General features: G+C 49.0%; 4 protein-coding genes across 4 annotated transcripts; 3 read left to right on the top strand and 1 right to left on the bottom strand.

The window, feature by feature from the left end:
* Window positions 1-6,022: 6,022 nt before the first annotated feature.
* H6S33_003782 (uncharacterized protein) lies at window positions 6,023-6,949 on the top strand (the record flags this gene model as incomplete). Its single annotated transcript, XM_044835537.1, has 6 exons — window positions 6,023-6,047; window positions 6,119-6,174; window positions 6,236-6,263; window positions 6,326-6,458; window positions 6,773-6,829; window positions 6,889-6,949. The coding sequence occupies 6 exons, from the start codon at window positions 6,023-6,025 to the stop codon at window positions 6,947-6,949; spliced, it is 360 nt and encodes a 119-aa protein (XP_044691316.1).
* A 2,258-nt stretch (window positions 6,950-9,207) lies between these two features.
* Window positions 9,208-10,706, top strand: H6S33_003781 (uncharacterized protein; the record flags this gene model as incomplete). Its single annotated transcript, XM_044835536.1, has 2 exons — window positions 9,208-9,295; window positions 9,355-10,706. 2 exons carry the CDS (start codon window positions 9,208-9,210, stop codon window positions 10,704-10,706), a joined length of 1,440 nt encoding a protein of 479 aa, XP_044691315.1.
* A 4,876-nt stretch (window positions 10,707-15,582) lies between these two features.
* On the bottom strand, window positions 15,583-17,406 carry H6S33_003780 (uncharacterized protein; the record flags this gene model as incomplete). The annotated part of the gene is made up of 1 exon (XM_044835535.1): window positions 15,583-17,406. The coding sequence occupies one exon, from the start codon at window positions 17,404-17,406 to the stop codon at window positions 15,583-15,585; it is 1,824 nt and encodes a 607-aa protein (XP_044691314.1).
* A 2,342-nt stretch (window positions 17,407-19,748) lies between these two features.
* Window positions 19,749-22,690, top strand: H6S33_003779 (uncharacterized protein; the record flags this gene model as incomplete). Its single annotated transcript, XM_044835533.1, has 6 exons — window positions 19,749-19,946; window positions 19,987-20,232; window positions 20,347-20,439; window positions 20,505-20,698; window positions 20,785-22,261; window positions 22,334-22,690. 6 exons carry the CDS (start codon window positions 19,749-19,751, stop codon window positions 22,688-22,690), a joined length of 2,565 nt encoding a protein of 854 aa, XP_044691313.1.
* Window positions 22,691-23,659: the final 969 nt, after the last annotated feature.

Here is a 23,659-nt window from a genome sequence, read left to right as displayed (position 1 = left end):
ACAATGTCGAGGGGATACGTAGTGTCGTGCTCAAAATCTCGGCATCCATCTCTATGTGAATATTGGTCGGGGCTCCGCCTCTGTTTTTGACTTTGGTGTATGATCGCCTCTACCGAGTTGGATGTTCTGTGGTTCACGATCGGTGGTGTTCATTTGTTTTAGAGACCTCCACACGTATAAGGGAATGAGCTAAGTTTAAATGATGGTAAAGTTGGAACGCAATAGATGGATAATGGCAGTCAAAGAGCATAATGTGGAACCTTTCCCGCCGCGGGGGGGGGGGGGGGGGGGTGGAGTGCGGGTTGAATGCAGTGGGCCATGGGGTCGGTGTTTAATTATTCTCACATCCCGGCCCAGACTGCTTTATTGGTACCAATACATACAAGCCGCATGGATACGGTCTGGGAGTGAGACTAGTGTGGTCATTTTTACAGTGGACATATGTGCTGACAGCGGGTGAGAGAGATCGGTAAATTTAATCATGGAATATCACTCGAAGGGCTCAAATTGGCGTTCGGGAAAGACTAAGCGTATGCGATACTTGACATATTTATTCAGCACATTCTTGCATAATGAAGGAGATATAAATATAGGACTCAAAAATACACAGTACCCACATAGTCATAAAACGATAATATTCTCATAGGTACATACATGTATTTCTAGAGGCGTTAGTAGATATGAGGCATGAGAATAATTTACATTCGTGAAGTACAGTCAGCTAAATACCATACATACCCTGAAAGAAAATGACATGAAGTATTGACACGATGTGGCCTTTGCAAACTTGTAACCCTGGCGTTTCCCGCGCTTTAGTATCACTCCACAAGTCCATACTACATATGTAAATACTTACATTGCATGTCTCCAGTCTTTCCCTACATTTAGGAACAGGAAGGTGGTAATCTTGCGGTGAAGGTCTTGATTTCTTCCCTGATCTTTGTTTTGAATTCGGGCACTTAAGCACGTATACATATACGGTATGCATACACTAGGCTTTCAGCATAATATTACTTTCTCTTCATGGTCTACGTTATTTTCTCACTGTATAGATGACTTGGAATATTCTCGTACTGATCTTAATTTACTTCATTTGTATACTTACCGTATATATATTAAGTGCATGTATCTTCATCTTACATGAATTTGGTATTCTTTGTCATGTACTTGGGCGTTCAATAAAAGGTCGTGAAAAATCGCCCCGCTGCAACGCCTGTTTTCACGACCTTTTACTGAACGCCTTGGTAAACCTGGTAAACCGGGATTTAATGAGGTTATGTAATCTTTATCGTCGTTGTCCTCTATAGCCCATAACTGGCTCACTTCATCTCGTCTATGTTTTCAATTTTCTCAAAGTCTGTTTGTTTTGTCAAGGTTCTACAATTCTCTTTATTCATAGCTACTACTACGTATTTACTTCGTTTATATAATCCCGTCTAACTAACTAATTATAAAAGATTCTGTTATTGGTTTGTTAATATATATTTTTACACGACCTACCGTATGTAGCTTGCCACTGTACTATATAGGTTCGTCCCTTTCCCCGCTAGGATTTAATATATTTTGGGGCGCTGTGATTTTATCTGGAATGCAATTACCTCTTCTATATACGATCGACAAGCCTTCTTTGCCTGAGCCTCACTCACACATCTTGACAACATGTACATATTTTTATAAAAGATCCACAACAACCCTAACCCCACTTACGCCATACCATACTGAGTAGTCCGGAAAAAAGCCCAGCGTTAGCACAGCTGCAGGAACTGTTTCTGTTTGTTACCCCTGAATAAAACGGCTGAGACATGACATGACGCTATGTTTACCACAAGGATATCGAAGATCGTGGTCCCTGCACGGCACTTTCCTTTCCTTTGTGTTACCCACTCACTCCATGGAGCCTCAGTAGCCAAAGGCTGAATGGCTTGCGACTTAGTTAATGCAAAGAAAAACTGTTCTAGAAGCCAAAGCCGGATGGTCAGCACTAAGGATATATGTTGGTTAATTAGTGATCGACCTAAAGAACTTCACACGTTTTTCTCCGCTTAACCGATGGCTCTATTAGGGACTGGAGGATATATATGCGATTAGCCTTGCTACTGGTATCCTTATTTTGAGGCGGAGATTTGCCGAAGGTTATTCGTTTCTAGAAGAATGCCATGATTTATATCTTGGGGTGATCCCACGTACAATATACTGGGGTAATCACTAGAGATGTCTAGTGTGGCACACTCTAAAGTACTCGTAGTTTTTTGACGTTTCCGGACGCGACCACTATTGCATGCCATACAAAAGATAGCCTTGGCGGGTTTTTTCTGTGTATGCAATAGCAGTTGCGTCCGGAAACGCTGTGAAATTGCGAGTATTGATGTGAGATCTGCCGCCGCGGAGAAGCCTTCTTAGTTAGCTACCAAATCTCACCGGAATACCCATTGAAAGGTTCATGACGGATCAGGCTCTAGGGCACCTCCTATATATGTAACCTGATGGAATTTGTTGAATATGGTAATGATCGAAATCACATAAAAGCTGATGGCAGGTAGACGCCTATCTAGTTTTAAAGTTGGTACGATTGCAATCTGCAGAGAATAGAGTTAATATATTACTTGACAAGTAATAGGTAAGATGGTGGCATAGTATTAATAGACTGCCGTAGGATATATGGAGATTCTCTAGCTAGATATATGCCGAATTTTCCATAGATCGGATCGAATCACTTTAGAAACGGATAGTAGCAGTGTTCGGCTTGTAGTGTTTTCGGAAGACTGCATAGCATCTTTACGAAAGGAATAACGATCCATAGAAATATCATCATAGGTTGAGTTCCCGCCTCAAATGAATAACGGGATTCCTTATTTACCCCATGCATAAGTGCTCTCTTATGATCAACAGCATTATATCCCCTTTCTTCACGAAAATTTAATTTCCTGTTTTTTTAACCACCCTAGCTTCTGGGGTATTTGGGTTTAATGCTAGCAATTTCCGCCAATAGTTAATCTGGGTCCACATAGCGAGATACAGTGCCGTGCGTAGATCAGAGTTCTACTGTACTCTCTGTGCTATGCATTTTGTTAATTCGCTCGTACTTAAGTGTGCTCACTACTCAGTCTGTTATTGCACTTTTGCCTTGCGAATAGTGTATGCATAGTTTCACTGGTATCCATCTAGAGTGCCTGTAGAATCGCCTCAGAAAAGATAATACCCAGAAGCACTTATGAGGCTCAATAACCAGGATACACAGATGTATATTAGCTGCGATTCTCAGCTCTGGGGTAGAGTAAGAACCTTATCTTCCCCACTCCATGTGAGGTATTACCGTATCGCTACTAAATCGGGGTAAAGTGACGCTGGGCGTCTTGTGATTCATTAATTTTCGGAATTTACTGAGACATATCTCGGAACTCGGCCGGCACTGGCTCGGGACGTACATGATCCCACTGTCCACTGTTACGAAGCATCGTGTCCTCTGAAGTTGACGACGTACTTTGCCAAGAACCCCATATAGGCCTAGCTTCCTGTCTGCAACTTCTGAAACTTGTTAGCACCCATGGCGCTTCTAGAGTACTGAAATGAAAATTGCATAGTCATTAGTAGAATACCTAGAGTAGATGCATACCTTTAAATCAGAGCAACAGTGTTACTCTACTCATTTATGCCTGGATGCGCATCCCCACTGTCTTACTCTACAAGTAATCCCTAGTCGAGTAGGGAGGACCCGCAATTGGGCTAGATTATGTAGGAATAACTGGTCAGAATGCTTGTTGGTACCTACCGCCATAACTCGAAAAATTGGCTAGATCAAAATTACTTGTACGGGAAACTTATGGTGCAGATCGATGCCATTCAACCAATCACTCAAGTGGTAATCCCTGGACGGAGATAGCCAATTTTTCGAGTTTTGGCGGTATTGGTATTGACAATCATTGTTCAAAGCTCATTGGCCGCCGGGGTCGGACTCCTCGCCTTGAAGTGTTTAGTTGCGGCAAAGGCAGAATTGATAGAAAGATACCTTTAAAGAAATTAAAGAACCTGCAGCAGAGAGTACTCTATCTCGGCGCAAAGCATCCATGCGGCATATAGCTACTCCGCTAGAGTTTTTCCGGGAGATATGAAGACCGAGAAATCTGGAATTTAACCATAGATCGAAGAAGAAAAAATAAAAGTCCCAACCGAGACGCCGGCCGCGGCCCGCTTTGTGTATGTACGCAGCTTCGTTTCTGACAATGATTTTCATAGGACAGGCGGGCGGTTGAGCTCTCCATGTCGTACCATGTACGTACTCTGTCTTCCTTGTATATACATGCTGCTGAGATGACTAGGTTGTATATCGGCCAGGCGGTATATAAATGAAAGATAAAATAAACTGGTTTAAAACCATGTTTGGAGACGAGAGGAGGGCCATTCAAGGTATAAAAATCCCTCCAGTAGTATGTAGATCCATCCCACAGGAACGTACCTGGGAGCTCTAATGATAGAGATATATTGCTCTCTGCTGCGATGGTGACCTCGGAACAGTATTTAGTGCCGAAAATAGCTGCAAGGCACCTTTTTGGGTTCGCATAGGCGACCGGGCCTTTAATCCTACGTCTTGAGCCCATCAGGCTCCTAGAAACCCTTGCTCCTCGTTGGTACTGTACCCGGAATTCTGGATCGGGGCCGGCCGTTTTTGGTAACCAAACAAAAACACGGACCACTTGGAAACATTTATTACTATTGTGCAACAGCTGAAAACCTTTATCCTTGCCTTAAGTTCCTGCGTGCTACGTCGTATGATTTGTGCCTTGATATCGTTTGTTGCGCCGAAAATATACGGAACCCGTGCTAATAGCTGGAGGATGATCCTGGTGGTTAGTTACGTCGACACTTGTAAATGATTGATAGAAAGGTTGGGAGAGTGATTCAGCTAACGTTTTCATAAATTGATTTGATAATTGTCCCAACCCATACATCAGTGCCGGGTCAGTACAGATACGTCTGCTGTTTGGTTTGTTTCGACTCAGCTATCATCATTCAACCAATGACGATCAACAGCTTAGTCACAAGATATGCATGCCACGATCGAAGAGAAATTTTATGTCGATGGTTTTATTTCTGCTGGATAGTTGGGATAAGATTGATTGCGACGGGGCCCGCGGGGCCAAGGTGAGTTATAGTTCACCACACGAAGCCGCGCATCTGAGAATTCCGGGTGGTTCTGGGTGGAATATAACGCAAGATATAGGGACCAAAGGTTTATTCCTGCCGAATTTGTTGAATGCATGTTTCCAGTCGACCATAGCCTATCTAGACCACAGCTTGAATACGCACTTCTTTTCGTAACCTCCACACCAACGAAGTCTATTTCTCCCTTCGGGCTCTGTTGAATCCACTAGCAGAGGCCTGAGCTGTTGCCTAGGGAAACTATATGTATTTTAATGTGGCCAACAAGGTTATGATGTCTGCTATTTTTCATGTGCGCCATATCAAGATTCAGTTATATAGCCCCGATTACTCATTCCTTCCTTGCCAAGGACAGCTCAGCTGAAAGATAAAAAACAAAGTAACCTTGGGCGGGAGAAAATTGAGATGATGGTGATATAGTCGATTGTTGTAGTCTGAACCGTGTGACATGTCTTTAGTTTCCTACCAAACTGCGGGGAGGGTAATCACACTATTATTCCCCGAACGGCAGAGGATGTCTCTCTTAAGTCCCGTTACCGTCTTGCGTAATGTGGGGCAGGAGGAAACCTTAAGGTTCATCCGATAATTCGGGAGCAATGGGGTCTAGCACGTGAGACACTAAGCCTTGACGGGACTGGGTTTATATGTGTCAGATATCTGAGGACAATGCTCTCGGCGTGCGAAAGACCCCTCGTGGAACTCGAGTCTCGCCATTTGCGGGGAGAAAATATGAGACGGCCGGCCGGGCTGATGGTTAATTGATGCACTTAATGACCAACAAACGATAAGCTAGCTGACGATACCTACTTCTTGACCAGCGAAAAGTGACATCTTAGCTGTAGGTATCTGTCTCTTAGGAGGGGGCATGATTATCTGTGTGAGGTATGTATGTAGGTAATCAGGCATATCCGCCCTGTGTAACGCAACTACATGTATGTACGTGACGTGACGGGTGAACCAGCTAGTACTCTACCTCTGCCAAAGAACATCTCTGGCCAGTACCGTACCCCGCGACTGGTAACAAGGATAACCGCAATTTTGTTCCCCCACAAGTCATCGTAAACCTCATCTCCAAAAGGTTACCCCGAGACTTCCCCAGACTAAAGGTCCGTTTTACCCATCCCCGCACAGATTATGCGTAGACGTTGGGTTAATGGAATCCAGAAAGAACTTTCTCTAGTACGCCACAAGCGTTTTACTACCCAGGGTTTATCCTCCATCTCCCGCGCTATACTATCCGAGATCAACTTTGGCCTTGGGAAAACCCCCTCCCCTCAAGCATTGCCAGCTCATAGGGCCATGTGATTTTCGAAAAATGAAAAAACGCATGGCGTTAATGTAATATAGTGGGGGACACGACTGTATGTGTGTCTGTAGATGGGAAGATGTGAGTTTGTACCGGTACTGGTACTCTATCAGTATTGCGTGCATGAGAATCATACTCCAAGTGGAGTAGATGTGCAGGATGCGTTATATAATTGGAAAGTCATTGAAAGGATCTCTGTAGGGAAACAACCTATCTGGATACAGGCATCAATACGCAATATTTCGGTAGATGAAGCACTCTTGCGCCGGCCGGCGTAGTAGCTGAGGGAGAAAAGCAACACATCTCTAGTACCAAATCCGGTTTGTCGTTTGTTGAGGGATTATGGGATAAGTTGTCAGGGGACAGGTAACTGTCCTTACATTCTTGGTTTTTTTTTGGAGCTGTTGAGCCAAAATGGACGATAGAATAGCAATCAAGAAGAAGGGACCAAAGAAGAACAAAGGCCGGTCCATGTCTTTGGGATAGAAGAAACCTTGGATCGAACAAGGAAAAAACCGAGATATCAGTAGAAACAACCGATCACCCGAATGGCACACCGTATGGAACTCGAAAACTTTTTTAGGCAGATCTCTGCAAGAACAAAAAGATGCTGCCGTCATGATTTGCAAAACGGCACTTGTTCCGGGGGGAAACCGAAGGTAAAGGTTTCCAGTTTGATACCCACCTACGAGGCGTCGAATTAGAATAAAGGAACAACCTCGTTGGACACACGACGATCCTTCTTTTCTCAAATACTTCTCTACCTGCTGTCTGCCATCTATCACGATATCATTTTCCATCTCATTTGCCCCGTCAGAGATGCAGCAGACCTTCACGAATTTGTGGTCTCTGATGCGAGGTTTCTAGCAAATGAGCATCTAGAGGCTTCCATACATCTCCAACTATCATACATCGTGCCATGTATCCGACAAACAATTCAAAAAAGTAGGTCCGTAGCAAAAACTTTCCACTGCGATGATCAGACATAAGGCACAATCATAATTTCGGTTATTACATCTCTTCTCTGCGCTTACGTGCAGGGAGGGGAACGTTTTGGTCAAGATTCTAAACACACATACTCTGATCATGGAACGGTTACAAGATCGAGGGTCCAAGGATAGGGTCGACATGGATGACTACTGGTGGTAAGTGCCCTCTGTAACTGGGGGGGAGGGGGGGCGCAATAAATAATAGGGAAAATCATCGGAAAGGGACCAAAAACACCCAAAAAATAAAATACCAAAATAAAAACCCCGCAGAGGTTGTGAATTTGAGCGCATAAACGGAAAAGCCCAAGACAAGAGTGGCTAGGTCAGGAACTGGGACTGTTACATGCCTGCCTCTTCCACGACAGCACCCGCCCAGGCCACGGAGGCACCCAGGATTCAATACCCATGAGCGAGTAGGTACAGTACCGTAGTAACCAAGCAGAGAAGCAGAAATTACATATGTAGTCTTTGTCCACAAGAGAGAACGCAAATTATTCTCCATTTGCTGCACAAGACGAGATGATTGCCATTATTTCTTGTTCAAGGGGCAATTATACGCGTGGTGCAGGTTGCGATGGTTGGGGGTGCGGTTCGGATTCGCTATTCTGATAGAGTTTTTTTTTTCTGGACAGCAAAAGAATTTTTTCCATGCCTGGGGGTTCTTCGTGCGGTAGTGACTTTGCTTTTTAACCCACCCCCCTCCCCCTTCATCCCCTCCCCCCCCCCTCTGAGAAAAAAAAACCCACCATACCTGACGCGAACCCCACTTCTCCCCGAAGATTCAAAAGACGGGACTTCCTCTCCCCTCCGGCTCCTCATCTTGTCGCATCAATTCCCACTAAAAACTCCCACCCAACAATTAATTGGCAAGAGGAAGGAGATTCCCCCGAATACAAGCAAAATTTCGATTTCTTAAAAGACAACAGAAAGAAGAGAGATCACCAAAGGAGCCGCAAAGCTGTCTCACAACGACAACCTCAACGTTCCCTCCCAAATAAACCCACACAAACGGCAGTCACGTCTGTTCGTCGACAATTCTGGCGAGCATACTGGACTCCGTTTCTAGGCTGCACATAGCCAAAAACTAAAACTTACCGAGCAAGATCTTTTCATTCTTATGAGCCGAAAGGACCTGCTCCGTTTCTTGTCTCTACGAAAGAAGTAGGTTTCCCATACCAATTCCGATTCAATGCAATCCATACCCGTCCACATTAGAATCACCCGAACGCCTAGAAAGACCACCCATTCGATTGAAAAAAAACACACTGCCCAATGAAAAATCAAATAGAATTCCTTGAATGTTCCTATAATCTAGCCCGGATGATTCTTCACCCAAATTCAATCCCGTAAAGAATGACATCAGTACTGACGTCGTTTTCACCACTACTAGGCCCAGATAACACGACTCCCGCAAAACCGCAAAACTTTACTCGCCTCAGCCGCATTTAGCTTCAACCCTAAATTTCCACATCAGTACTCTAACCCCTCGTCTGCTCGACCGGTACCTCGAAAGAGCATCGGCATCTTGACGGCGGGGCGGAAGTAGCTTTCTGTCCAATTGAAAGACTACAAAGGATTAAAGTGAAAGAAAAAAAAGACAGATCCCCACAACACAGCCTCTCCATCTATTCAATCCCCCCCACACATTTGAGCATCCATCACCCAACCTCTATTTAAGAAAGACATCGCATCCATCGTCTTTGCCGAGAACTAGTATAGTCATATACCAACCAATAATCATCCAAATAATTCACAATGGTCAGCCCTTCAACCTCCAAGGCAACTGCTCTGTCGATCAACTATGAAGCAACTGCCGACCTTGATTCAACCAATGCTTTCGAGGGTAATTGTCGAATTTCCTAATTTTGCAGACTACATCAACTAACCTGTGAATTCTTTTAGGCCCAGAGAAGCTTCTCGAAGTCTGGTTCACACCTTCCCCGGAGTTGCTCCCACCCACTACCCACCAAAATGGCCTCAAATACATCACCAAAGAGAGATGGGAGCAGATGTTGGATATCGTCAAGTGCAAGGTCCTCTCGGTTGTTAAGAACGACAACGTGGACGCATATCTTTTGAGTGAAAGCAGCATGTTTGTCTTTCCCCACAAAGTTATTCTTAAGACCTGTGGAACAACCACCCTTCTCAACGGTCTTCCGGAGATGCTTCGCATTGCTGCTGAAGCTGGGTTCAACAACGGCGGAGCCCACGTTGCTACCCCATACCGTGTTTTCTACTCTAGGAAGTCTTTCATGTTCCCCGACAAGCAGATGCACCCCCACAAGAGTTGGAGGGATGAGGTTGAATATCTTGATGAGTGGTTCCTCAACGGGAGCGCCTATATGGTTGGAAAGATGAACGGCGAGCACTGGTACCTCTACTTGACCAACCCAGGAACCATGCTTTCCCCACCTCTGACACCCACGAACGAGCTTGCCGAGCCGTTTGACATACCCACAGAGACAAAAATACTAACTTTCCCGGAGGCCAACGACATTGTGTACAAGAATATCGGTGGTGGACGAGATGGGGGAAGTGGAAATGGGATTTTCGATGAGACCCTTGAAGTCTTGATGACGGATTTGGATGAAACTAAGGCCAAGCAATTTTACCTTGCTAATGCCAGTGCCTTGGCTGCAAGTCAATTCAGGCGCCAACAGCATGAGGATTCCGGGGAGGCCTCATCTGACGAGGATGAGGAGCTTCCAGAGGAGCTTACCAGCGAGGGTCATGCTCTCGGTTCTATCGTCTCGAAGGCTTGTGGACTTGATGACACATACCCGCGGTCCAAGTACCCTGATGCCTGCGTCGACTCCTACATCTTTAGCCCTTGCGGCTTCTCGGCCAATGCCGTCATCCCGTCCCCTGACCCGAACATCCCCACCACCCATTATTTCACCGTGCACGTCACGCCGGAACCCCACTGCTCTTACGCTTCGTTTGAGACCAATGTGCCAGGACGCCAATCTGGGCGTGAGACTGCTGAAATCTTGGAGCACGTTGTTGGCATTTTCCGTCCAGGAAGATTCTCGGTCACCTTGTTTGAGGCCCAGCCGAACAGCTTGGAGCGTGCCCAGGGAGGAGGTGTCTACGATACCACGGCGGCAAAGAGAAACGCGAGGATGGATGCCATCAAGGGCTACAGACGCGTTGACAAGATTCGTCATGATCTTGACGGCTACGATCTTGTTTTCCGCTACTACGAGCGTGACGACTGGAAGGGTGGTGTTAAGCCCGTTTTGCGTGATTTCTAATTTTCTTCTCTCATATGGCGTAGCGTTTATTCTATAATTTCCTTAGGATGAAAGGAACTCCTTTCTTCTTTCTTGGCTTTTCTTTTTCCTTTTTTTTCTTCTTTTTTTTCTTTGCATCTAGGCGTGCTTCACTGAGTGAGATTGGGAGGATTTGGATTGCAATTTGTCCAAAAATTTATACAAAGAATTGAAATGGTGCTTTGGACTTAATTTCTTGCTTCACTCACTCGCTCACTTATTACGGTGCCTTATCCTGTGTAACACTCCATATTACCCATCAAATGCTTTCGCTACTTGTAGCTATGCAAAGTAAACTGTATTTTTAAGAAATTCAGGGGAGAGGAGAACCCCACACTTCAGCATCGGATAAAGAGCCAAATTTAAATCCTCATCGGCACATACCCCGGATGTTCACGGCCCACGGTCTCTAAATTTCTGTATGTAGAGTACATACATCTACCCAATAGTTGGCGCTTATCTACTTGTACATCGCTTGAACAATTATCCGAGGTTGTAGGTAACTCTAACTAGCGCCTCCTGTGCTCTGCTGTAAAACAGATTTGTGGGCCCTTTTCCTATTTGGAAAGCAGTCCTGTTGGTTGTGGCTGTAATCCACTTTTTTTTTTTTTTTTTTCCTTTGCGGCGAATGGGCGCGCGGGTGAGATAAGCGAGGATGACGTTTTCTCGCTTTTACGTGGGGGTGGTTGTTGTTACTGTGGGGAGGTACAACAGTACAGCACTCTAACTGGTCTGGCCTGGGAGTGGGGAGCGGGGAGTACTTTGGGGTACTTTACAGGGGGGCCAGCTCGATCTTAAGATGTTGACGGGCGTATTTCGAATAGCTTGTACTCTACTCGTCTACCTACGGGTAGAAGAGAGGGATATTTTGAATCTGTGGTATACGTAGGGGGCCATCGCGCGATCGTGGGGTTGGTGGGTCATTGGCTGTCACTCGGTTTTTTTGTTTTGCCTTTTTCCCTTTTGCCTTTTCAACCGCGGTAGGGGTGGTGGAGTGGGAGGGAAATGTGATGTGGGTGCGGCGGGAGATGGGATGATGGGATGGGGTAAAGGAGGGGTGAAGGAGTGGAAGGAAGGGTCCAAGGTGCGGGGAGGGTGGTACTGGTGGGGGATCGATGGGATGGGATCGATGGGATGAGGAGAGGAGGGTAGATGTAGATTTAGATGTAGATGTAACGCGAGATTAGATTAGAGTCACGCTGTAGTAGTCACGGTTGCAGATGGGTTGCGTGTGTAGGTAAAATGTATGGTTTACGCAGCGTGGCCTCGATCCAGGTGACTCTACGTCTAGCGTCCTACAGCATGAGGCCTCCAATCACAACTTCTATCGGCTGTATTCGAATGCCTAAAACTACACGCTGTAACAAGCGTGACAAATTCATGGGCCCTCGCATTTTCTCTTTCCGGATGGGTGTGATAGGTCTCTAGATCTATATCTCTCTGGGAGGCTGCTTATCTATCTATTCGTATAACTAGGCCGCCTATAGCCCTCAATCGAATTCTATTTTGTTTAAAACTATTACTGTGGTGTCACCAACCAATGCTTCCTCCAGGATCATCCGCGTTGACTCAAATTCCATGCCGGAGGACTAGTATTCGTCGTGAACAGTCAATTGACTGCAATTCCGGTCCGGCCAGCCATAATCATAATACTAGGGTCCATATAATATAAATTGAGCAGTAAGCGGTTCCCCTCTACGGTACTACCATGAATCGTTTCTACTGGTGGATAACTCAAGAACCAGCGCATGACCAGGTCCATCTCGATTTGCGAGTGATATCCTGTGATTGAGGTTGAAAGAAGAAAAGCGTTTACCTTTACCTCTTCTTGCATATTATTAGATCCGCTTGGAAACTCTATCATAGATTCTCTAAGTCTCCACGGCATGGTCTGCGAGGACAAGTATGGTGCGAGAGGGCTTGGGGGCGACGTTGTCTAACCTGTTCACACCAGTTCAACGCAGTATCTAATTGGTTCTTACGGCCATAGAGTCGAGTTAAAGGTGAGGCTCCTCCGTGTTTGCTTCCCGGAGCCAATGAATGAATTGTGTACAGGGCTGTCAAGGGCTGCGCTCCCTCTACTATCCTTCAGCTGTCGATGGCGACCCCCCTATAGCAGAGGAATTATGTAGATTTTGTATAAGAGAGCTATTAAGAGATAACGGGATCTATTAGTAAAGCCACACCAAATTTCTTTTGCTTTTTTGGTGGATCAGCATTTTCGCGACAGTCCCTCTCGCACCATAAACACTAGCATACCTAAACCGGTTAGGCGCCTCCGACCGGCCTTGGCGTCTAAATATTATTTCTAGCCAAGAACATTCATGGGCGGTTCTATGCACGACTCGTCTGTTGGATACCGAGTAGAGCTAGTTCCTGACCTTTTGTCTGTATACCACTACTCTAGTGGGAATTAAAGAACAAATATATTAACACATGAAGGAATCGAAGCACCCCTGAATTTAATTTAGGGATATACTCTCGGCACTGACTGCTATACGTATGTCACTTCTCGATGGTTTTATCGAGCGCGGGACTCGGTTTACAAACAGAAATACCTATATGGGAGCCTTCCCGGAGACTTTATTGGTATACGCACAGGGCGCTGGTCCCCCAAAACACACACCGGGGTTGCATGGGGGTCATTCTATATTCGAAACCCTGAAAATTAAAGTCAGATCACAGTATCAATACACCTTCGGTCACAGTAAGAAGAAGCAGATGGTAATTCAATCAAGGAAACTACCATTCAGCATTGACGCCAGGCCCTCAAATTATTGGGGTGGATTTATATCTTACCATTAATGCATAGTTGAAGCAGACGCTTTCCATGGAATGACATGACCTGCATCTCTGAGTTCTATGGAATTGGTGCAATGGTGACCAGCGGCGAGCTCGAGGCAATAGTATTTCTATTACGCGGTATATAGGGTGGAAACTACATGGACTGATCATTAATTTCCCTCAATTATATGTGGTAAGTGAGGTACTCCAGAGTGGTTTGAATCAATTTCACTTGTCCTGGGCTGACTATCACATATATCACGGGGGGTGATCGTCTCTTAGTCTATCTATCAGATATTCTGCTCCCTCTGAAGTTGGTGGCGCCAAAAGTGTGACTCATGCTAATAGAAGAGTAATATCATGGCACCTAAATCTCGACCCTTAGAGGACAGCTTTGTGCATGTAGGAGGGAATAATGTTTAAATATTCCTAAAAACTTAAGAGTGCTAACTCAAGAGACAGATATATACACATAGCTCTGATTTTCTTTGGATTCGTGGCCTATCTCGGTATAGGCAAAGAATTCAAGGTTTGAAAAACCACCAACACTCGAAATGTCCCGGTAGATACAAAGTCTCTTCCGGGATCATATTTATGTCCACACAAGGTTGAACAAGTAACTCTGCCAATACGGACTTTAGAGGCCTTAGAGGTACCTGGTGATATTTAGTATGGTATCTATGATTGTTAATTAATTACTATAGGATCTCGAGTTATTCATGGGACCTAGTTTCTCCCTCTCAATACCTTGGTTTGGGAGGCAGATACGTAAACACTGACTAGTGGTCGCGACGGGATTGGAGGTTCTGTCATTGTCATGGATTTGAATCACCTGGTCTGTCGTCATGAAAGAATGAAGCAACCAATTTTTGAACGTGGTCACGGAGTCCTCTCCCCATCAGATCGAGTGATATCTCATGATCGTAGCTCAACCACCAGATCAAAGAAGCAAAGCTCTAATACTATCCAGTATCGAGAAACTCGGGAAGTATGTGATTCCGTGCGTCTGGGTGATGCTTTCGATAGTCCGGGTCGAGATTTTCAGTTTACCATGATCACCTCCAGAACGTGCACTAGGACTCGAATCTGAAATTACTTCTAAGGGGCCGGATTCGACGTGGCTTGCGCCTGATGTAGGTGGATTATATGTTTTTAGTTCTTTTGGCAATATATATGGTCAAAAAAGCTTGACAGCGGCATGTATTAACAGAGAAGGCCTATACCTAGCTAAGGGATATGCGTTCACAACGAGAAAGCGGAGCGTGAAGTTATTTGACACTCCCCGATAGTTATGGTCGTACGGACTACCCACTAGCTGGTTAATACCGGGTGCTGTCTTGGAGATCGACTCAATGGAAATCTAGATCTTTCTACCACTCATGAGATAGTGTCGGAGACCTGAATCCTCCGAGGGGCAGAATAGATGTAAATGAAAGGGGGGGGCTCCGCGGGCATGTTATTTCGGCGAGAATACTGGTTACTTGATGAAAATAGTCTTTAAGAACATAGACTGAGGTCTGCAATTCTATGTATTCGTCCGGGTGTGGGTTTTGTTCTTGGTTGCATGGCTCGGTTGTGGAATGTGGGTGAGTGATAGTTCATGATCCAGTATTTATTGTTAACGCATTACTTGGTGGTTGAGGGTTTACGAAAGGTGTAGTTTGGGTGTATATAGGGGTAGATTTTTCTTCAGAGAGGATAAGATGAGGTATATATCTTTCTTTCATCGAATCTCCTATACTAGCTGGAATAACTAAATGGGGAAAATATCAACTTACGTTCGAATTCTATGTGGATGCTCAACGCTTGAATAGGCTTTCCTATCTAGATATATCTATGCCAGTAGGTGGATGAAAGAGCTGCCCTGGCGAGATTGAAGGCGTGTAATAGGATTCTCTTTCTTCTAATATTTAATTTCGATACTGAACAATTTCACTTCCTTCTTTGCTCATACGACTTGCTTGAAATCTGGTATTCATTGTACACTTTTTATATACAGTCTCTAGGTATTCTACAAGAAAAGGAATTATAAACATGCCGCAAGATACTTACTATATACATTTCGCAACTCCGCTCATGCACCTTTGCCGTGCCCCACCAAGCCCTTCAAAACCTCACGAGTCTCCGGATCCACCTCACCGCCTTGCCGCACCCACCTCTTCGTAATCTTGGGCCAGATCTTCAAAACAAGCTCCTTGCTATTATAAACCCTTGCCGTACTCATCAGTATCCATTTCGCCAAACTCTTCTCCATCAAGATGTTCCTCTTCTTATCAAACGCCAACGCCACGACCTCCTCCAGTCTCTCAGGCGTCCACGGCGTATGGCTCATGCCCCCATACCAATAAAAGCCCTTCAACAGCGCCACAAAAATCGTCTCATTCGCCCGCACCCCTAGCAGGTCCATCTCCCTAAACAGCGCCATAGCCCTCTCATAATCACCCGTCTTTGCGCTCTGCAGCACCACCATATTGAACGTATACACATCCGGCGCCAGCGACGCATTGAAATCCTTCATATACCCGCCGATGATCCGCCGCCGCCTCTCCGCAACCGCCTTCAAAACCTTCGCCCACTTCCGCTTCCCCACCCAGTCGCCGGGGCCCGCCTGCGGCAGCGGGTGCGGCGGGTCCAGCGTCGCCCGCTTCATATTCTCGTAGATGTAGTCGGCGCTCTGCGGCTGCCCCGCGCGCAGGAACGCCGCCATCACCGCATTGAGCACCACCGTGTCCACGATCTCCCCGGCGTCCACAAGCTCGCGATACGCCAGGCGCACGCCCTCGCCGTCGCCGCGCAGCCCATGGTACGTGATGAGGGTGGTGTGCGTGAAGCGGTCGGGGGCCATGCCGCGGGACTCGATCTCGCGCAGGATCCACTCGACGAGCACGGGCGTGTCGGACTTTGAGGCCATGTCGAGGAGGATGTTGAATGTTGTGATGTCGCTGGCCACGCCGGCAAGGCCCTCCGACTTCTTCCAGAGGTGGATGGCGGACTTTGCCTCGTCGAGGGAGACGCTGTCGAACGAGCGGGCGACGAAGGAGATGGCGGCGTTGTACTCGGCGCGCGTGATGGGGAGGGCGGCGGCGCGCAGGTCGTCGAGGACGGCCAGGTAGCGGAGCATGGCGGGCTCGGTGCGCTGCGGGACGGTCATCATGCGGGCGACGAAGGCGTTGACGTGGTGGAGCTGCAGGTGCAGGATCTGCGGGGTGGGCAGGGCGCGGTAGCTCCTGTAGAGGGTTTCGTGCGAGCACTTGGGGTCGGCGAGATGGCGCTTGAAGCGGCGGAGGGCGGCGTGGGACTCGGGCGTGGTGCAGGCGTGCCATGGGAGGGGCGGCCTTACGGCTGCTTTGGGGTCGTTGGGGTACGGTTTGGGGGGCGGGCCGTCTTCGTCTTCGTCTTTGGCGGACTTGGCATCGTCGTAGGACTCGTCGTAATAGGGGTCGGAGAAGGATTTGAGTTCGGACTTGATCTCGGGGGAGAAGGGCGGCCGCGGGACAAGGTCGATGATGGGGAAGTTGTGGTGGGGGCTGGAGGGCACGCGGCGGATGGTGCAGATGGTGCGTGAGCGCGCGGGGGCCCCAATCGAGGGCAGAGACGAGGAGTGATATTTGCAGAGACTCGCCCGCACAAGGGCATCGATGAAGAAATTGTCCATAGAATTCCGCCCTGATAATGATGCCCACGGAGCAGTAGTAGCAGTAGCAATTGCAGCAGGAGCACGCAATTGCGGGGTTGTAGGCCGTCGAGAGCAAAGGCCAATGGGAGGAGCAGAAGAGGGTGAAGAATAGCGCCGACGGTCCTCAATTGATGGTATAAACAGACGACACCTGGAGAATTTCAAAGCCACGGAGGAATATGTCCTGGTCGTCGACACGTCCACTAGACACAATGTGAACATGGAGGTCCGGGGAAGGAGCTCATTGTGCGGTTCTCCCGGGCACCAGTAGTAGTGAGAGACAGGAAAAAAAAATGGAAAGGGAAATTCGAATTATGTAGTTTGTTAATGCAAGAATTATAATATGGTTCCTGTATGCCAATTACGAATTGAAGCTGAAGGTGCCCGGGAGGTGTTCTTCTCGGCGGGAGAACGGGAGAACGGGGGGAGGGGGGGAGGGGGTGCGGGGCGGGGCGGGGCGGCGGGGGGGGGGGGGGGAGGTTCACGGCGGGGTGGTTTATATGGGTGGTTGTTGCGAAGAAGTTTATTCTCTTGAGGTTCTGATAGATACGCGGGGTTGCAGACGGGAGAACGGCATTGAGCCCCACCAAACAAGTCCCAAGAGCGCGGGGTGTTACAGGTTGCTGGTGACTAATGACAGGCCTTAATTGAGATGAGAGGCTCAACGATTGGTCGAGAACAAATATCATTAATTCCCAATTGTCGGACTGGGCCTGCAGTAAATTTGGCCAAGCTATGTACATACATGTAGTTTAACAGTTGTCACTCGGCTTCGGCATACCGGTATTCTCTTGAGCTTCCCCGTGCGCGCGATAAAGCACGTGCATACCTGTAATTGCCATAACTTTCTGCAATTCACCAAGTCTGAACATGGGTGCTACACAGCTCTCTCTGCCCACTGCCAAAGACAAAAGCTTAAGGGGTGACACCGAACACGTTACCTGAGTCTAAGTACCTACATGTACGTACACGTAGGGCACACAAAGCACGGGTTGGTTCTCTCCGGTGCCCTCTTCTGAAAATAAACCATCCCAACGGTTGTTGTTTCCCCCGTGCTGTTGCAGACTCGCTTGATCTGGTGAATACATACTCAATTGTTGATGGACTCCCTCGCCGAGTGCATCTGCATCTATTTGAAGTTCATACATGTATGTATGGTATGCACCCCAGATAGAATTGTTTGGCATTGATGACTGACAGTTCTGTTTGTTAAAAGCATGCATCTGTGGTACGAGCTTCCAACTGCAGCTGGCCCATGATTGGCCAACACTCTGCTAAAGATTAATGAAGCGAACCAAACACTGGTTCCATAGGATGCTAAACTTTAATCGACCCGACAGCTATAAACAATCACCACCTCCCTCCCGAGGCTGAATTCCATCAATCCATCTATCTATATCGATATCTGCTCATCAACCGACCGGGCTGGCCATAACGTTGCGTTTCACCATGCAAGGGACACACAACGCTGAAACCAATGGGGAGGCATTGGTTTCATTCACCGGTGCCTCTCCACTCCACTCTGGCGGGTCTGTGTATCCCCAGATCACTCAGCCTCAACCAAATATCCATCTACTAACTGTTTATCCTTTATTACCAGAGATGTCTACTTGAGACGGCTTTGATCAGATTTGGTTTTGTTTCAACAGTGCACGGTCCACAAAAACCTAACCCTCGCTTAATGGGTTAGCTGGCTGGTTGGCTGGCTGGATGGCTGGCTGGGCTTGCGTGGAGAGGAAGCGAAAGTGGATGTCGCATGCTCTTGACGTCATTGATCGAAGCCCAAGACCAATTGGCGGCGCCAGTATTGTCAATATTGGTATTTTACATATGCAGTCGTCAATTGAAGATATCATACTGCTCTGGGGACGAGATTATGTACTCCACCCCATAGCCTACTCTAGCTCAGTACATAAACTGTGCTTTAACTCCAGACGGCGGGGAAGAGGTATCTTTACCCGGGGGGACGTTCCTGTGCCTGTCTGTTCCTGTTCCGTTCCCGTGGTGTGTTTCGAACGAACGCCCACACACAACCTCCACGGACCACGGCCCACCACGGGAAGGGAGTGATATCCAGGGTGCCAGACCCAGACCCCTCCGCGGGGATTTACTTCTACGGGTTCTGTCTGCTGCTGGGTGGAGTGGTTGCTGTATTATATAAGCTTACTACTTACCCAGCACCCTTGTCATGACATGTCAACAGCTTTCTTTGAGATTCCCCGGTTAACGTTGCCCTGAATAGAGTAGAATGCCTCCTAGATACCGGAGGGAGTGGAGGGGGTGAGGGAGGGGGGCCGGGGAGCTTCTAAATAAAAGCAAGCACTACCTCGTCACAACCCAAGAGTTCACAACCTAACAGAGGGGGGATGTGCAAAAAACAAAAACAACAAAAAAAAAAAAAGAAGGAAGAAAAGAAAAGAAAAAAAACCAACAAAATACCCAACCCAACGCTCTGCGCTTCCATTCGAAGCTGACCAAAACAAGCAACCCCATCCACCTGCTCTATCTTAAAGCACCCTTTCCCCCTCCCCCCGTGATCTCAAGAAACACCCCCATCGAGCAACATGAGCGACCGCCCCGCCACCTCTCCCGCCCGCTCATTCACCACCATGCCCACGTCCATACCACCGCCCATGCCAGCACCGCTCGACAAGTCGTCCTGCATCACGCTCGTGACGCACGCCCTCGCCGACGCGCGCGCCCGCGGAGATCCTGTCACCATCGATTTGTCGCATCAGCGCATTGCGGCTATCCCGGTGGAGGTACTGGAGCTCGTTAAGAGCGAGATTGAGAGGTTAGTAGGACGTGGAGTCGGAGGAGTCCGAGGAGAGGAGTAGTAGGAATAGGGGGGAGGATATGGAGGTGGAGGAGCAGGAGGGGAAGAGGAGAGGGGGAAGAGGAAGAGGGAAGAGGGCTGACATGAGGGATGAGGATAGGCTAGCACTTGCGCATAACCAGCTCACAGGCTTCTCGGACGAGTTTGCGGACCTCCCGAGACTGCGATACCTCAACCTGCGGTCTAACTTCCTGCGCGAGTTCCCTGCTGCGGTTAGTTTCCACCCCCCTCTTCTCTATTTGTTGTGGATGAAAGGTGGGATGGTGATTTTGCAAAGAAGAAGAAGAAGAAGAAGCTGAGCTTGGGCATGTGGTGGGGATGGACAGCTTACACGCCTGCCGTCACTCGAGATTCTCGACGTCTCACGAAATCGACTCCGTGCGCTACCTGCCGACTTTGGCACACTCGTCAACCTTAAGGTTCTCTCTCTCTCTCTCCTCCCCCCGCTGCTTCCCCCGACTCTAACTAACCAGCTTATATCTAGGTACTCTCCATGTCGAAAAACAAGATCACGACGCTCCCCGCCTACATTGGCGACATGCATGACCTCAAGATCCTGAAGCTGGACCACAACCCGCTGTCGTTCCCGCCGGCGGCGGTACTGGACCTGGATGGCGAAGAGACGGACCGGGACGCGTGGTTAGACAACTTGAAACGATTTTTGAGGAATGGGCCGAGGTGAGCTTTCCACCGGAAGGAGGGGGAGTGTGCGGGGGAGGGGAAGTGATAGGTAGTACGGGGGTAGCTAACGTGCATGCATGCAGTGGCAGCGAAAACGACTTTTTGAGCACCGCAGGAACACTGGTAGCACGACCAAGCACCGAAACCCTCTTCTCAGACGCCGGAAACGGAAACGGTGACATAATCAAGCCACCGAAAGGAGGCGGAGTAGTAGGAGGAGGAGGAGGGGGAGGAGGCGGGGGAGGGGGAGGAATGATCGGAGGGGGAATGATCGGCGGGGGAGGATTTGAGCCCACAATCACCCCCTTCCGTGACACCCCTGGCATGGCTGCCAAAAAGGCGTCGATGGGCACCGGACGACGGCCCCCCAAACAACTCCTGCAAAGCCTCCCGATGGCCCTCCTCCCAGCCGCCCTCAAGTCCCCCGGGCCGCTGCAGCCCCTCCCGCAGACGCCCACAGAGCGCTCACGCAGCAACTCCGAGTCCACGATCCTCAACACACGGCGCATGGGCATGGTGGGCACGCGGGGCAAACACACCGAGCAACAACACCACCTCCGCACCGTCGACGAGCAGCACCTGCAACTCCAGAAAGCAAAACACCAGCGCGGATACTCCCACGACTCTGCCGTCGTCCGCGGCGGCAGCGGCGGCAGCCCACCAGACCGGCCCCTCCCCTGCTTCCGCCGCCTCTCCAGCCTTCCCGAGCATAAACGCTCCTCGCAGTCCGTCTCCTCCGCGCGCATCGGTGAAGCCGCACGGGGCATCCTGTACGCAATGTCGACGCTACAAGGCCCCATCGAGGAGTTTGTGCAGTCCCTCACCCCCGCCCCCGCGGACGACACAAGTAGCATCGACACGGCACTCTACACTGCCAACATCCACATCGGCACGCTCGTCAGCGCGCTCGAGGCCTTCGAGGAGACCGACGAGGAGGCACAAGTCATCGACGCCTGCTACGCGTGCGTCGCGGCGTTCAAGCGTGTGCTGGCCCTCCTCCGGGAAACGGGCGGCGCGAGCTGCCAGGAGAAAAGGTATGTCCGTACGCTACTACTGATGGTGTATGGCTCGTACATCGAGATCCAGCACAGCTATGAGACGCTGCGGCCGCTGCTGCCCGGCGCCGGCGAGGAGCCGCCGGTGACAGCACGGTTGTATGCGCCACCGCCGCCACCGCTGCGCCTCAAAAACAACAGCTCTGTGGTGAGTCTCCCGTCGACGCCCCGGCAGGACGTGTTTATGCTGCAGCCGCCGCCAACGCCCGGGTTAGCGGTAGCCGTGGACGGCGGCTTCGACAGCGACGAGCCGCTATATGGGAAGTTTGTGGCGGCGACGACGGCCGCGACGACGACGCTGCCGGTGATTGAGCGCGAGATCAAGGCCACGGCGGGGTCGGTGCCGAATCCGGCGGTGGCGCTGAAGCTACGGGAGGTGGCGGCGCTGTGTGTGGCGGGGACGGAGGCCGCGAGAAGGTTGGGGATGGTCAAGTGGGAGGCGGTGCGCGAGGGGGATGTGGGTGAACGCAGGAGGTTCTGGGAGGAGACAAATAAGTTTACAAACGTAACTATCCTCTTCCCCACTGTCAGTTTCGTCCGAGCTTTGGAAATTAACTGCTAATGATGGAATGGATAGCTGGTGATCAATATCGCGGAACTCATCAAATCAATAACGCAGGAGCACCCCTTTCCAAAGCCCACGCTCATCGCGGTGGGCACGGTAGTGCGCCCAACGAAGGATCTGTACATCCTTATGAACGGGTCCGCGTTCCGGCACCAACAGCAGCAGTACGCGGCGACGCCGCTGTCAGCCGCGCTGGGTGTTGCCATGCAGGCGACAATACCGCAGATGGCCGGGGCGTATAGCGCGGGGAGGAGTGGGACAATGGTGGGGATGGGGCCGCAGATGGGGATGGGAATGGGGGAGGTTGGAGTTGGTGTGGGTGGGGGGCTCGGTGGGGGGGCGTTTGGGAAGGGGGTGAGGTTAACGTAAAGGTTGTTACTGCTGGGCTTTGGGGGCGAGTGATATACTGTGACGCAGTAGCCCTTTTTTATTTTTTTTATTTTTTACTTTTGGCTTCTGATTCTTGGGTCGGTTGGTTACTGAGTTGGGTTTTTGGGCTTTTGGGTGGTTTGGGTGCGGGCTTACTTCTTACTACAAACAATGGTTTTTATATGTGTTTACATTCATTCATACATGCATGCGTGTGTGGTCTTGTATTGATCGAGCTACTCTTGGTGTATAATGGACTGGCTGGTCTCTTTTCCCTCTCCTCTTCTTTTCACTTAAGCTTTCGTTTTCATCAAAAGACTGCATTTCGGGTACATACCAGTAGGCGGAGTTATCTACATCTCGAGGGATGCGGTTCAGGTACTAGCACGTCCCAAGAATTAAGCTCCTCACGCACTCGTATACTTGGGGGGGGGGGGGGGGACAAGAGACGGCGCGGGGTGTCTGGTGTCTGGGGGTCGTGAGAAGTTTAGGCCGCTGGTAATACAATCCGAGGGTGTGTACCTATCGAGCTACATGTAGTTACTTCTTGCACTATTTCATTACAGAAATGTTATAATACCCCCGGGTTATGAACTCCAAGAAGGCTCGTCTTGTCTAGTGCAGTACAGCACTGTACAGTACTATAAACTAACCCCGTAAAACAAATACCTTCCCCTCCACCTTCATGTAAAGACCACTTGTCGGGGCTGTTAGGTTTACAAAGTAACGGTTCCTACCACCCAACCGGCCGGCCATAGGCTCTAGTATATAGTCGATGATCCGGCAGGAGGAAAGGCCCGGCTCCGCTCGTGGCGGCAGCTGCTCGGCTGTGAAAGCTCCAGCTTTCTATAAGCGGCCTCAGATATTAGCCCCCTGAAGTAATTCTAGATCCGATCCGTTATCAGGCTAGGTTTTGCTACTCCACGATTTCACAACTAAGGATACTGTCACTCGGCATCTCTGATTCGA

The sequence above is a fragment of the Morchella sextelata genome (assembly GCF_020137385.1).
Source record: "Morchella sextelata strain SCLS chromosome Unknown scls_16, whole genome shotgun sequence".
Lineage (NCBI taxonomy): Eukaryota > Fungi > Ascomycota > Pezizomycetes > Pezizales > Morchellaceae > Morchella > Morchella sextelata.
Note: the sequence above shows the minus strand (reverse complement) of the source record. Positions and strands in the feature narration are given on the sequence as shown.